Source organism: Macaca fascicularis, chromosome 6 (assembly GCF_037993035.2).
Source record: "Macaca fascicularis isolate 582-1 chromosome 6, T2T-MFA8v1.1".
Taxonomy (NCBI): Eukaryota; Metazoa; Chordata; class Mammalia; order Primates; family Cercopithecidae; genus Macaca; species Macaca fascicularis.
In genome coordinates, this window is record NC_088380.1 from 102,813,027 (window position 1) to 102,826,916 (window position 13,890).

The 13,890-nt window shown below is 48.8% G+C and overlaps 1 protein-coding gene across 4 annotated transcripts in view; it reads right to left on the bottom strand.

The window, feature by feature from the left end:
- Nucleotides 1–3,072: 3,072 nt before the first annotated feature.
- The window catches only part of LOC135971370 (SH3 domain and tetratricopeptide repeat-containing protein 1-like), a 40,985-nt gene continuing 30,167 nt past the window's right edge, over nt 3,073–13,890 (bottom strand). For 3 of the 4 annotated variants that reach the window (XM_073993960.1, XM_065546558.2, XM_065546555.2), the window contains 2 exons: nt 4,351–4,531; nt 3,073–3,174 (listed from right to left, as the gene is read on the bottom strand). In XM_073993960.1, coding sequence (XP_073850061.1) covers nt 3,141–3,174; nt 4,351–4,531 — 215 coding nt within the window. In that variant the 3' untranslated portion in view covers nt 3,073–3,140. Of the gene's footprint in view, nt 3,175–4,350; nt 4,532–5,053; nt 7,206–13,890 lie in introns of those variants that run through there. The other variant, XM_065546557.2, reaches the window with a different exon arrangement.

The following is a 13,890-nucleotide window of genomic DNA, read 5'->3' on the forward strand; positions in this document are numbered from 1 at the left end:
TATGTATGGGTGGGTAGATAATGTATGGATGGGTGGAGGGTAGATGATGTATGTGCATATGGATGGATAGATGGTGGATGAATGTATGGATAAACAAATTGACAGATAGATGAATGGAGGGATGGATTAATAGGTAGATTGGTGGGTGGATGGATGAATGATGGATGGATGGACGAACAGTGAATGGATGGATGGGAGAAAGGATGGATGGAAGGATGGATGGATGGATGAATGGATGGGTGAATGGATGATGGATGGATGGAAGGATGAACAGGTGGATGGATGGATGATGGAAGCATGGATGGATGATGGAAGCATGGATGGATGATGGATGGATGGATGAATGGATAAAAGGATATGTGGATGGATGATGGACGGATGGAAGGATAAACTGGTGATTGGATGGATGATGGAAGGATGAACGGACAGATGGATGGAACAACAGGTGAATGGATGGATAGACGGGTGAATGGATGGATAAAAGGGTGGGTGAATGATGGATGGGTGAATGATGGATGGGTGAATGGACAGATGGATGAATGGACAGATGGATGGATGAATGGACAGATGGATGAATGGACAGATGGATGGATGAATGGACATATGGATGATGGATGGATGGATGGATGGATGGATGGATGGATAATGGATGGATGATGGATGGATGGATGAAGAGATGAATGGATGGATAATGGAAGGATGGATGAATGGATAAATGGATAGATGGATGAATGATGGATGGATGGATGAACAGGAGGTGAGTGGATGGTTGATGGAAGGATGGATGGATGACAGATGGATATATGGATGAATGGATAAATGGATGAATGGATAAATGGATGAATGGATGAATGATGGATGGATGAATGGTGGATGGATGAATGGTAGATGGATGGAAGGATGAACAGGTGGATGGATGGAAGGATGGAAGGATGAACAGGTGAATGGATGGTTGATGGAAGGATGAATGGACGGATGGATGGATGAACAGGTGAATGGATGGATAGACGGGTGAATGGATGGATGATAAATGGATGTATGATAAAAGGATGGATGATAAAAGGATGGATGGATGAATGGACAGATGGATGGATGAATGGACAGATGGATGATGGATGGATGGATGGATGCATGGATGGATGGATGGATGGATGATGGATGGATGGATGAACAGATGAATGGATGGATGATGGAAGGATGGATGGATGAATGGATAAATGGATAGATGGATGAATGATGGATAGATGGATGAACAGGAGGTGAGTGGATGGTTGATGGAAGGATGGATGGATGACAGATGGATATATGGATGAATGGATAAATGGATGAATGGATGAATGGATGAATGGATGAATGATGGATGGATGAATGGTGGATGGATGAATGGTAGATGGATGGAAGGATGAACAGGTGGATGGATGGAAGGATGGAAGGATGAACAGGTGAATGGATGGTTGATGGAAGGATGAATGGACGGATGGATGGATGAACAGGTGAATGGATGGATAGACGGGTGAATGCATGGATGATAAATGGATGTATGATAAAAGGATGGATGATAAAAGGATGGATGGATGAATGGACAGATGGATGGATGATGGCTGGATGGATAAATGGATGGATGGATGGATGATGGATAGATGGAAGGATGAACAGATGAATGGATGGATGATGGAAGGATAGATGATGGAAAGATGGGTGGATGATGGAAGGATGGATGGATGGATGAATGGATAAATGGATGGATGGAAGGATGAACAGGAGGTGAGTGGATGGATGATGGAAGGATAGATGGATGATAGATGGATGGATGGATAAATGGATGAATGGATAAAATGGATGGATGGATGGATGAATGATGGATGGATGGAAGGATGAACAGGTGAATGGATGGATGATGGAAGGATGGATGGATGAATGGACGAACAGGTGGATGGATGGTGGCTGAAAGAATGGATGATAAAAGAATGGATGAATGATGGATGGATGAATGGATGGATGGATGGACGATAGATGGATGAATGGAAGGATGAACAGGTGAATGGATGTATGATAGAAGGATGGATGGATGGATGGATGGATGGATGGATGGATGGAAGGAAGGATGAGCAGGCGAGTGGATGAATGATGGAAGGATGGATGGATGATGGATGGATGGAAGAATGAACAGGTGAATGGATGATGGAAGGATGGAAGAATGGACAGAGAGATGGATGAACAGGTCAATGGATGGATGGATGATAAAAGGATGGATGATGAATGAATGGATGGATGGATGGACAGCTGAATGAAAGCATCATGGATGGATGGAAGATGGTTGGATGGATAATGGAAAGATGGATGGAAGGATGGATGGAAGGATGGACGAACAGGTGAATGGATGGACGAAGAGGTGAACAGAAGCATGATGGATGGATGGATGGATAGAAGGATGAACAGTTGGATGGATGATGGAAAGATAGATGGAAGGATGGATGGATGGACGAACAGGTGAATGGATGGATGGACAGGAGAATGGATGGATGATAAAAGGATGGATGGATGATAGATGGATGGATGGACGGAGGGATGGATGGATGGACAGAGGGATGGATGATGGATGGATGGATGGATGGATGCGTGGAAAGACAAACAGGTGAATGGATGGATGATGGAAGGATGGAAGGATGGATGATAGATGGATAGATGGAAGGACCCACAGGTATATGGGAAGATGATGGAAGAATGGATGGATGATGGATGGATGGATGGAAGGATGAGCAGGTAAACAGATAGATGATGGAAGGATGAATGGATGGGTGGATGGACAGGTGAATGGATGGATAGATGGGTGAATAGATGGATGAGAAAAGGATGGATGAATGATGGATGGATGGATGGACAGATGGATGGATGGATGGATGGATGGATGGATGGATGGATGGATGGATGAACAGGTAAATAGATGATGGAAGAATGAATGGATGGGTGGATGGACAGAAAGTGAACAGCACAGGGGTCCTCCTGCATCCCTTGCCACTCACCTGGATGTACAAGTCCACCAGCTCGCTCTGCTGCAGGCTGTAATAGATCTTCCCTGCTTGCAGCCAGGCACGCGCCTCCTTCTCTTTCTTCTGAAGATCAATGAAAATCCCCAGACTTCATTTAGTGTAGTCCAGAGTGGATTTGTAGGCCCTGGAATCAGACACAGGTGTCAGAACAAGGGCTTTCATCCTCCTGGAACCAGTCTGCCTCCTCCTGTGGGTCTGGTGACAGATGAATCTGGAATGTGCGGACTGGGAACGGCCCCCTTGTGTGTGCAGTGTTCTGCCCTTCCCAGGGTGCTGGGAGGGCCAGGGTGAACACACACAGCATGGAAAAGATGAAGGACATCCTTCTGAGGGAATTGGGCATCATGCTGCCCTGTGGCAGGAGGAATGTGCTAGTCCATCTCCCCTGCCTCCCAGACATGGCCTGTGTCTTCTCCAGACGCACCAGGAGCCGTTAGTGTTCAGAGGCTATCTGGGCCGATGGTTCTCAAGGTGTGCAGGTATCACAGTCACCCGGAGGCCTGTCCCTATAGCTTGCTGGCCCTGCCCACAGAGCTTCCGGCTCCACAGGCCTGGGGCAGGCCCTAGAACTCCCACTTGCCACAGGCTCCTAGGTGACATGGATGCTGCTCTGCTGGTCCAGGGACTACACTTTGAGAAGCATGGCTCTAGCACACTGGCCCATTTTCCTTCTGTGAACCTGAGGCCAAGACTGGAGCCAGTCTCCCAGGTCCCCATGGAATCTGGCTCCTTCCCTGCTCTCTCAGTAAGTCTGACACTCGAGGGGGTGTGACTGCAGCAATGTCACTGGGCCCTGTGGGTGGGGTGGCCAGGGCCATGGTTACCCCACCAGGTCAGGATGCTTGGGGGAAGCCGAGTAGGCCACATATGGGATGTGAGACCTTGAAACCCTGCCCCAGGGAAGCAGGTGACACAACTGGCTCTGTCTTCTGTGGGAGAGAAGCCACAGGTGGCTGCTGTGGTCACATTTAAGGGGACAGATGAAGGCCAGGAGTGAAGATTCGGGGCAGTCAGAGGTCAGATGACAAAAGCCACCATAGTAGGAAGAACAGCCCAGAGAGCACGTACTGCCTCTGCTGGGGTGGAGATGACCTTTGACCCAACAAGGGAGGCTCAAGCTGGGACTCACGGGCCAGCAGCAGCCCTGGAACGACCCCAGGCCCACCAGCTCAAAGCATCTGATGCCAAGGAACCAAATGATCAAAAGGAGAGGGGCTGCTGGGGTCCTGGGCCAGCTTTCTTGTGCCCCGCTCCTTGCCCTGCCCATCCCCACCTCCACCACTGCAAAGCCAGCCCTTACCGCTCGGTACCCAGGGACAGGTAGAGCTGACTGATGGTCTCCAGGAGCTGCCCCTCCAGCACCTTGTCGGCCACCTTGCGGGCCAGGGAGAGCTGGAGCTCATGGTAGATGACACGCTGGGCCTCACTGGGCATGACGGTGCCGTAGAAGTAGCACAGCCGCTGGACGGACCGCAGCTGGCCTGGGCAGAAGACAAAATGGAAGACATTAGTCTCCCAGCATCGAAGCGAGGCTGGCTGGGCTCGGAGGACCCTGCGCCATGCTTGCCTCTTTCACACCTCTGTGAGCCTGGGCCCCATAGGTGGGGAGACTGAGCACAGACAGGCCATGCACCCATTTCAGGACAGATACCGAACACACAGTCACATGGGCACACTTTGGTGCAGATGCTCATGGTAGAGGCCGGCCTTCTTTACAACTCCCAGGGCTGAGGTCCTGGCCAGGCTCGGCCCCTGCACCAGGCCATCTATTTCTGCTTCACAAAGCCTCTCTGGCCAGGACCAGGGCCGCCTTCAGCCTGAGCTGATGAGGCCAGGGGCACAAGTAGCCCCTGTCGCAGATGGAACCCTGAGAGAGCAAAGCCAAGCGTCATGTCTGCCACATACGGCATCATGTTGGGGGAACGGGGTTCAAAGCTGGGCCCTGGCGTTCCCACACATGCTTCTCTCATGCAACCAGGCTCCCAAGCCACAGGCTCACTGACCTCTCCCAAAGCCAGGGCGCTGGGAACGGTGGAAAGCTTCTGATTTTCTAGTGCCAGAAACATTCCGGAGATTAACACAGGAAACCAGGTACGCCAAATGGACAGCTGTTACACACACCACCCAACAACAGCTGAATACACAGTCCTCTCGAGCACCCATGGGACATTCCCCATGACAGACCATGTGCCAGGCCACAAAATGAGCCTCAGGGAATGGAGAAGGTCTGAGACCAAAGCAGAGGTGTTCTTCAGCTGTACTGGCACGAAACTGGAAATCAACAGTGAAGGAAATGTGAGAAATTCAAAAATATGTGGAAATTACACACTCCTAAACAACCAGTGAGTCAAAGAGACCATCAGGGAAACTGAAAACTAATTTGAGAAGAATGCAAACAAATGCACAGCCCGGGCCAGCGCGGTGGCTCACGCCTGTCATCCCAGCACTGTGGGAGGCCGAGGCGGGAGGATCGCTTGAGTACAGGAGTTTGAGAACAGCCTGGGAAACATGGTGAAATCCCGTCTCTATAAAAAAGTAAAATATAAAAATTAGCCGGGTAGGGTGGTGCATGTCTGTAATCCCAGCTACTCGGGAGGCTGAGGCATGAGAATGGCTTGAACCTGGGTAGAAGTTGCAGTGAGCCAAGATTACACCACTGCACCCCACCCTGGGCAATAGAGCAAAACTCTGTCTTTAAAAAAAAAAAAAAATAGCACAGTGTATCAAAAATTCCAACATGCAGCTAAGGCAGTGCTGAAAGGGAAATTTATAACTGTAAATGTCTACATTCAAAGACAGAAGAAAAATCTCAAAAACCTAACCTTCCACCTTGAGAAACTAGAAAAAGAATGAACTAAACCCAAAGCAAATAAAAGGAAGAAAATAATAAATATGAGAGTGGAAATGGGAAGTAAAAATACAGAGAATGGAAAAACAGAGATAATCAACAGAACCAAAAGTGGGTTTTTTGAAAATAATAACAAAATTGACAAATCTTTCACCAGACTGACCAAGAAAAGAAATAGGGACACAAATGACGGAAATCAGAGACTGAGCACCATGGCTCACGCCTGTCATCCCAGCGCTTTGTGAGGCCGAGGTGGAAGGATCGCTGAGGCCAGCATTCAAGACTAGCCTGGGGGAACATGATGAGACCCCATCTCTAATAAAAAGAAATAAATAAAAAATTAAAAACCCAAGTTTCTAAAATGAGAAATGAAAGAGGAAACATTATTGCCAACCTGACAGAAATAAAAGGATTCCATGAAAACACTACGAACAACTCTACACCAACAAATCAGACCATCTAGACACAACAGCCAAACTCCTAAAATGACACAAACTACCAAAAGTGACTCAAAAATGACCCCAAGTAAGCATGTGGGGTATCAGCGCCGCCCTCGGTCTCCTTGACCATTCAGGGCAGGGTGGGGAGATAGGGAGGCATGATCCCCGTTCCCTGGCCTGCATTTCCAAGTCTGAATCCCCCAGCACCCTGGGGACGGCCTCGTAGGAGGAGGTGCCACAGGCTATTGTGCCAGGAGCCACGGGAGGCTGCAGTGGGGGTTGGGGCGCTGGATTCCTGGAGGGTCTCCTTCCAGTCAGAGAATGCCCCTGGGGAAGAAGCCTGGGTCTGAACCCCCCACCCCTCCTTGGGCAGATATGTGGGACCGGGGCCCCTTCACATGGTCCTTCCCAAAATCTCATCCCTCCTAGGGCCAGGAGTGGGTGCCAGGCCTGTGCTGGGAAATGGGCAGATTTGGCCACAGCCCCTGGGGCTCTGGTCCAGGCCACAGGAGGCAGCTCTGAGTGCTCTCACTATGCCATGACAAAGCACTGCAAGGCAGAGGGGACCCACAACAGTATCCCTTGTCTCGGCCATTTCCCTGGACTCAACTTCCTCATCTATCCTCTGCGGCCTAGATTTCGGACAGCCCTGCCCACCTACTGTCCATTCACTGCTCAGTCTGCAGTGACTGTTGGATAGCACTCCATGGCTCCCCAGTGCTCTTGGGGAAAAGGCCAAGCCACAGCCTGAGGCCCCAGGCCCTGCTTAGCTCTCCAGAAGAGCTTCTCACCATCCAGCACCCAACCCACGCACTCCTAACTCTGCACCTCCCTGCATAAGCCCTGCTCACTCACCCCCGCTCACACCGCACTTATCCCCGCTCACACTTCCGCTCACTCACCCCAATCACACCTCCGCTCACTCACCCCCACTCAGTCATCCCCGCTCACACTCCCACTCACTCACCCCATCACACCTCCGCTCACTCACCCCCACTCACTCATCTCCACTCACACTCCCGCTCACTCATCCCCACTCACTCACCACCGCACCCCACTCATCCCGGCTCACACTCCTGATCACTCACTCCCATCACACCTCTGCTCACTCACCCCCACTCATCCCCGCTCACTGACCATCACACCTCCGCTCACTCACCACCACTCACTCATCCCCGCTCACTCACCCCCACTCAATCACCCCCACTCACTCACTGCCCCTCACACCCCCTTCGTCCCCGCTCACTCACCCCCACTCGCTCACCCCTGCTCACACCCCACTCATCCCCGCTCACACTCCCACTCACCCCCATCACACCTCCACTCACTCACCCCCACTCACTCATCCCCGCTCACTCACCCCCACTCACTCACCACCACTCACCCCCACTAGCTTATCCCTGGTCCTTCACACAGGCTACACCACCAGCCCCTCCACCACCACCTATTACTTGATTAAATCCTCTCAACCCTCTGGTCCCAGACTAAGAGGCTTCCCTAACCCGGGGCCAAGTGCTGCCCCGCCATCACGCCACTCACCCTTTTGTGGCTTCTCTGGCCTAAAACTCACATTCCCATGCTCAGTCCCTGCCACCCGAGGACCCCACAAGCCCTATTTATGCGTGGGGCTGGCACACACTGCACAACGAGCTGCTTTTGCATGAACTGCTCTGCGGCTTCGGGCAATCACCCGCCCCGTGTCCTTTGTGAAGTGGGATGACAGGTGCGCAGCCTGCCAACACACCAAGCAGATAAGACGGGCACAAGAACCGGCGTTCAGGGCCTGGCTCATGGAGGGGCCCCAAGTCCCAGCTCAGCAGAGCCTGTCTTGATCCCAGGGTTATGGCTAGGGATTCCCAGCACGCAGGACTTTCCGTGCTCAAGGCAGCATGGTCCCTGGGCAAACTGGGAAGAGCTGGCTGCCCCAGTAGGGCAGAGGGCCTGGCCTTGCATGGGAACCGCCTGTCTCCAGGGCGCTTGCCAACATCTGCTGCTGGCCATGACTCAGCACTTTCGATGGTGGAAAAACCACCACTTGTTTCTGAATCACAAACCCCAGGTGTGCCCTGATGCGAGTGGCCCCGGAAGGTGAACAGGAGGAACCGGGGCACTCACTCTCCACATGGCCCATCTCCACAGCGACTGGAAGGGCCCACTCATAGTAGCCCTTGCCCTGCTGGGCCGGACCCTGGTGGGTGCAGAGGTGGCCCAGCTGCAGGAGCACGTGGGTGAAGTCCCGGCCACACTCCCTGCAGGGCAGCCTTGAGAACAGCCGCACGGCCTCCAGGAGGTGGTGCTGGGCCAGCCTGCTGGCACCCGCGTGCAGGCACAGGGTCCCGAAGTTGGCCAGCACCACTGCCTGGTTCCTCCGCTGGCCCAGGTCCTGAGCCGCCCGCAGGGTGCGGTAGTAGCCCTAGGCTGCCTGTCTCATCCGGCCCAGCAGGGCAAGGGCTACTATGCCTTCAGAGCCACGTCTCTCTCTTGTCATCTAACCCATTTAAACTCTCCTTTCAAACTATATGCCAGACCTAACCACTTCTCACCTTTCTCATCATTTCCAACCAGGTCCAGCCCTCATCACAGCGCTCTGGGTTACTGCAAAAGCCTCCCAATCGCCAGGCACAGTGGCTCATGCTTGTAATCCCAGTACTTTGGTAGGCCAAGGCAGGTGGATCATCAGAGGTCAGGAGTTCAAGACCAGCCTGGCCAACATGGTGAAACCCCTCTACTAAAAATACAAAAAATTAGCCAAGCATGGTGGTGGGTGCCTGTAATCCCAGCTATTCGGGAGGCTGAAGCAGGAGAATCACTTGAACACAGAAGGCAGAGGTTACAGTGAGCCGAGATCGTGCCATTGCACTCCAGCCTGGGTGACAAGAGCGAAACTCCATCTCAGAAGGTTTAAAAAAAAAAAAAAAAAGCCTCCCAACCTACCTCTCTCCTTCCACCTTTCACCCTACCCTGCATTCTACCTTCCACTCTCAAACATTTCAGAAAAAAAAAAAATTATATCCACAGAGAGAGAAAGAGAAAGTACAAATGGGGTGAAATGTTTGGGGAATCTGAGGGAAGAGTATATGGGAATTCTCTGTACTATTTTTGCAACTTTTCCATAAGTCTGGATTATTTTGAATTCAAGAGTTAAACAAAGAAAAAACAAAAACCAAAACAAAAACAAAACACTATCTCCATTTGTGAATCCATCCTGTCTTTCCCCTGGCAACTGAAGGATGCTCTCAACTAAGCACATCTATTTTTTCATGAACACTAAAAGAATCCTTGCCTAGTTTTGACTTTCTGTGCTTGGCAGTAGAATTTCATATATGTGTGTGTGTACATATATGTGTGTGGTGTGTGTGTGTATATACAGAAAGGGAGAAATATATATGTGTGTATATATATAAATATATTGTAAATTTATACTGGTAATGTGTATATATATAAATATATGTGTGTGTTTAGATATATATAATACATACCCCATAGGCTGTCCTTAACCAGTTCTAAACTTAGTCGGAAAAACACATACCTAAGCAGAGAATTTCAAAATAATAAGATGAATATTTTGATAGAGGGATGTGTTGCTATGGAACATGCTGCTAAGACACAAAACCTCCTAGATGGGGCAAAGAATGAACGAAGTTTTGCACCTATAGGCACCCCCTCTGATATCCCCTCAAACGTTTATATTTATATGCATTTGCTTCCCCCAGGACCCCCGTTTCATAAGGGTTAGTCCTAGAGCCTAGCAAGTTCCTACTACAGCTGGCACACATATGCCATTCAAGAAACAGTGGCTGAGTGAATGACGAGTTAAGAACCATTTGTCAGCCAGTGCTCAGTAATACAAAATGCACTGGTATGCAAACTATATTTTTGTTGAAAGCAAGGGCAGGATCACAAATTATCTTTCCAGAGAAAGCAAACCTCAAAAGCTTCTTTACCCTACTAAAGCACGTTATAAGACGCTCCCCTTATATAAAAGAAAACCTCCTCATTCGTTATCAATGGCATGGAAACCTAATAAGCCTTCACCTCTGATGACATCTCTTCCATCCCCAGGGCTAGAAGAAGGAGGTTCTGGAAACCCTGGTAGTTGTGAAGGTGGCTCCCAGCTCTGACAGTCTTGAACACTGCGGGTGCGGAGGTCACACAGCAGAAGAACAACAGAGGGAAGCATCATCAGGCTTTGAATATGTTTGAACCAGAGATGGCAAATAGGCTGCAGCCAACTGAAAACACCAGAGATTCATGGTGGCCACCTGAGGGGTTGTGCTCTTAAAAAACAAAAATAAAAATTAAAAATTAAAAAATTAAAAAAGGAAGGGGTCAAGAATCCATCAGGTCTGACTGAGATGTGTATCAGTGACTAACACCTCATATGGCAAAAGTACTCCGGTGCGCTTTGGGTACTCACAGCTTCAGCAGTATTCAAAGGCGTGTGCTTCCCTAAGACTAAGCCACGGGAATACCCCCAGCAACAATGCCAGGAGAAACGTCTAACATGGATTTGGCTAGAAATACAGTTGTCTTTAACAAATTAACACTGAATAAATCCTGACTTACTAGAGCCTGCGAGAATGACATTCTCAATAACAGTTATCACTACAATCTCCAAACATCTGCAATCCTGCAAGGAGGAACTGTGACAGCGCAGGCCACGTGTCCAGACGGCTTCCCAGACTGCCTGTCACAGAATAAAAGAAATGAAACCCCCCCTAAGAATGTCTTCACTCACATTTAGCCAGTTGTTCCTTTGTGTGCATCTCTTTGCTAAAATGGCCATTCTTCCCCACAGCCTGAAGTCATACGCTAAAATAAATGAGACTCACATGAAGCCAGAAACGTGCAGATGCCAAGGAAACCAACACAAACGAAATGGGCTGGAGAGTGTGGCCAGGAGGATGGTACTTCCCAGGAAGCAATTACTTCATCTCTGCCCATGAAGCAGGCAGCTGTCACTGTCCCCCAGGCCCACGCCAGCCACTCGAAGTAGGTTCTAACCAAACTACCTCCAACAATCAACATAAATACACCACACAATTGGCTTCTGAAAGGACACCTTGCAACCAACAAGAAACTGCTAGCACAGCTTTGAAAAACTGTGCAACTAAAATCCTTGGAAAGGGATCAACACTGCCACATTTTGACTCAAATACTGTTTCGTGGTAGCACTGCAATAATTCACTGAAACAAAAGAATGAATGAGGAACATTATATAAATGAATATAAAAGAATGAATGAAGAATGAACATTATATAAATGAATGTTTATATAGGAATCAGAGGAAGCATGACTAATCATTTAAAGAAATAGGTCAAGAAACTGCTAGGTTCAGATGCTACCGTGAGACACTGTCAGGGCCTTAGGCAAATTCACTTCTCTTGGTCCTGTTTCTAGGTTCATCAAAAATCAGCTTCGGATTAGGGAATCTGTTGCTTTCCAATGCCTTCCTTCTGCGATTCCAGCCCAGATTTTAGGACTGCTCTCCCACTTGGTATATGAAAGCACTTTCTATGTACAATAGCAAGAGTACATTTCTGTGTTGAATGCGGTTTGGGACCTACTCTATGAGGCAGAATATCATCATGTAATTTTAAGCATGACAACAAGGCACACTCTAGATAAGGATAACACATAAGGCATGGCCATACACCTGTGTGTGCCTGGCAGGGAGACGGGGAAGTCTCATTTAATGAAGCCGGGGTGCCTGTTGCACCTTAACATCCTCAGTCCACATCAAGTTCACAACGTCCTTCTGACATCAAACCACAGGTATCACATACTTTTCCATACTTTCCACCCAAGATTAAAATATGCAGAGCACACCGTGATAAAGACGCCTCCATCCCCAGCATGTGGGCTCACATTCTGTAGAATTACATACTTTCAGGGCAAAATGGTGACCAGGTTGTAGTGGCAAGCAAGACTGGGCTCCGTGGGGACAGCAGGCCCTGCAGCAGCCACCACTCCAGTTGCCACAGTCTGATGCAGCTGCAGAGAAGCTGTGGCTGAGGCCATTCACTTTGTGAGAGAACCGCACAGGAGGGAAAAGGTAGGGAAGGTAGGGAAGAGGGCAATGTCAGGCTTCTGAGCCCAAGCCAAGCCATCGCATCCCCTGTGACTTGCACATATATGCCCAGATGGCCTGAAGTAACTGAAGAATCACAAAAGAAGTGCAAATGCCCTGTCCGGCCTTAACTGATGACATTCCACCACAAAAGAAGTGAAAATGGCCGGTTCTTGCCTTAAGTGATGATATTATCTTGTGAAATTCCTTTTCCTGGCTCATCCTGGCTCAAAAAGCTCCCACACTGAGCACCTTGTGACCCCCACTCCTGCCCACCAGAGAACAACCCCCCTTTGACTGTAATTTTCCTTTACCTACCCAAATCCTATAAAATGGCCCCACCCTTATCTCCCTCCACTGACTCTCTTTTAGGACTCAGCCCGCCTGCACCCAGGTGATTAAAAAGCTTTATTGCTCACACAAAGCCTGTTTGGTGGTCTCTTCACACGGACGTACATGACAGGCAGGTGCAGAGCCAGGGAAGGATCTGTGATGAGACCAGAAAGGAATGCGCCTCCCTGTACACACACTCGGAGTTTATGACAATGTGGGTAGGGGGCTGAACTGGATGCCTGAGAACATTCCTCCAAGTTCCTTTGCTGATTTTCTAAATATTGGTGTAAACTCTGAACTCAGAAAATTTTTTTAAATCACTTCAATCAACATCTTTGTCTGGTGCTCAGCATCATCATGTCTACATGATTATCTAGAAAACCAACTTCGGTTCTAAGGCTCACGTCCTCCTACAGTGTCCCAGGGATTTTACAAGGGAATGCACCTCTCATTCGCATCAAGAACACACACAACTACCATTAAATAAATGCTTAATTTGCTTACACAATTTTTTAAACACCCAGATTTGAAATACAATAGAGAAGACAACTTTTTGATAGCTCTGCTTGCCAACTGGAGAAAATAACCTGCCATGATTTCTAACCAGTCAACCACCTGTCTTCCCTGGCTGCAGTAGGAGCAATCTTTCTGAGCTCAGGATTAAAAAGAACCTAGCTGGTTAAGGGACAGATAATCATCAGTTCTCAGCAGGCCTCCTGGGTCCCAAATCCCCATGTGATACGTGGAAGTAAAAAGCTATCAATGACCAAGCATCTGGACGCTTATCCCACCTTGCCATCTGCTTCTCCTGCCATGCAAATATAAAATTAATAAGCCTGCTATTAGAGAACAGAGTTGGTGCTGCATCTGTCTTCCTAAAATTACGGATAATTACCAGCCCACAATGGCTTCTAATCAGATTTGAGTGGTCCCTTAGACAGGAAGCTAAAGTGCCTCAGCCCTAAACTGAGAAGAAAACAGAAACTGGAATGTTCTAGGTTTGATTTTTTTCCCCCTTGTTCTAAAGTTGCTGTCCCCAAATCTCCTTCTACTGTCTTGTTTATAAAATGTATGAGAAACAGGGAAATTTAAAGACACTATAGAAATGGCCACTTTTTCTAGGTACAAACTTCGTCAACATGATTTTCA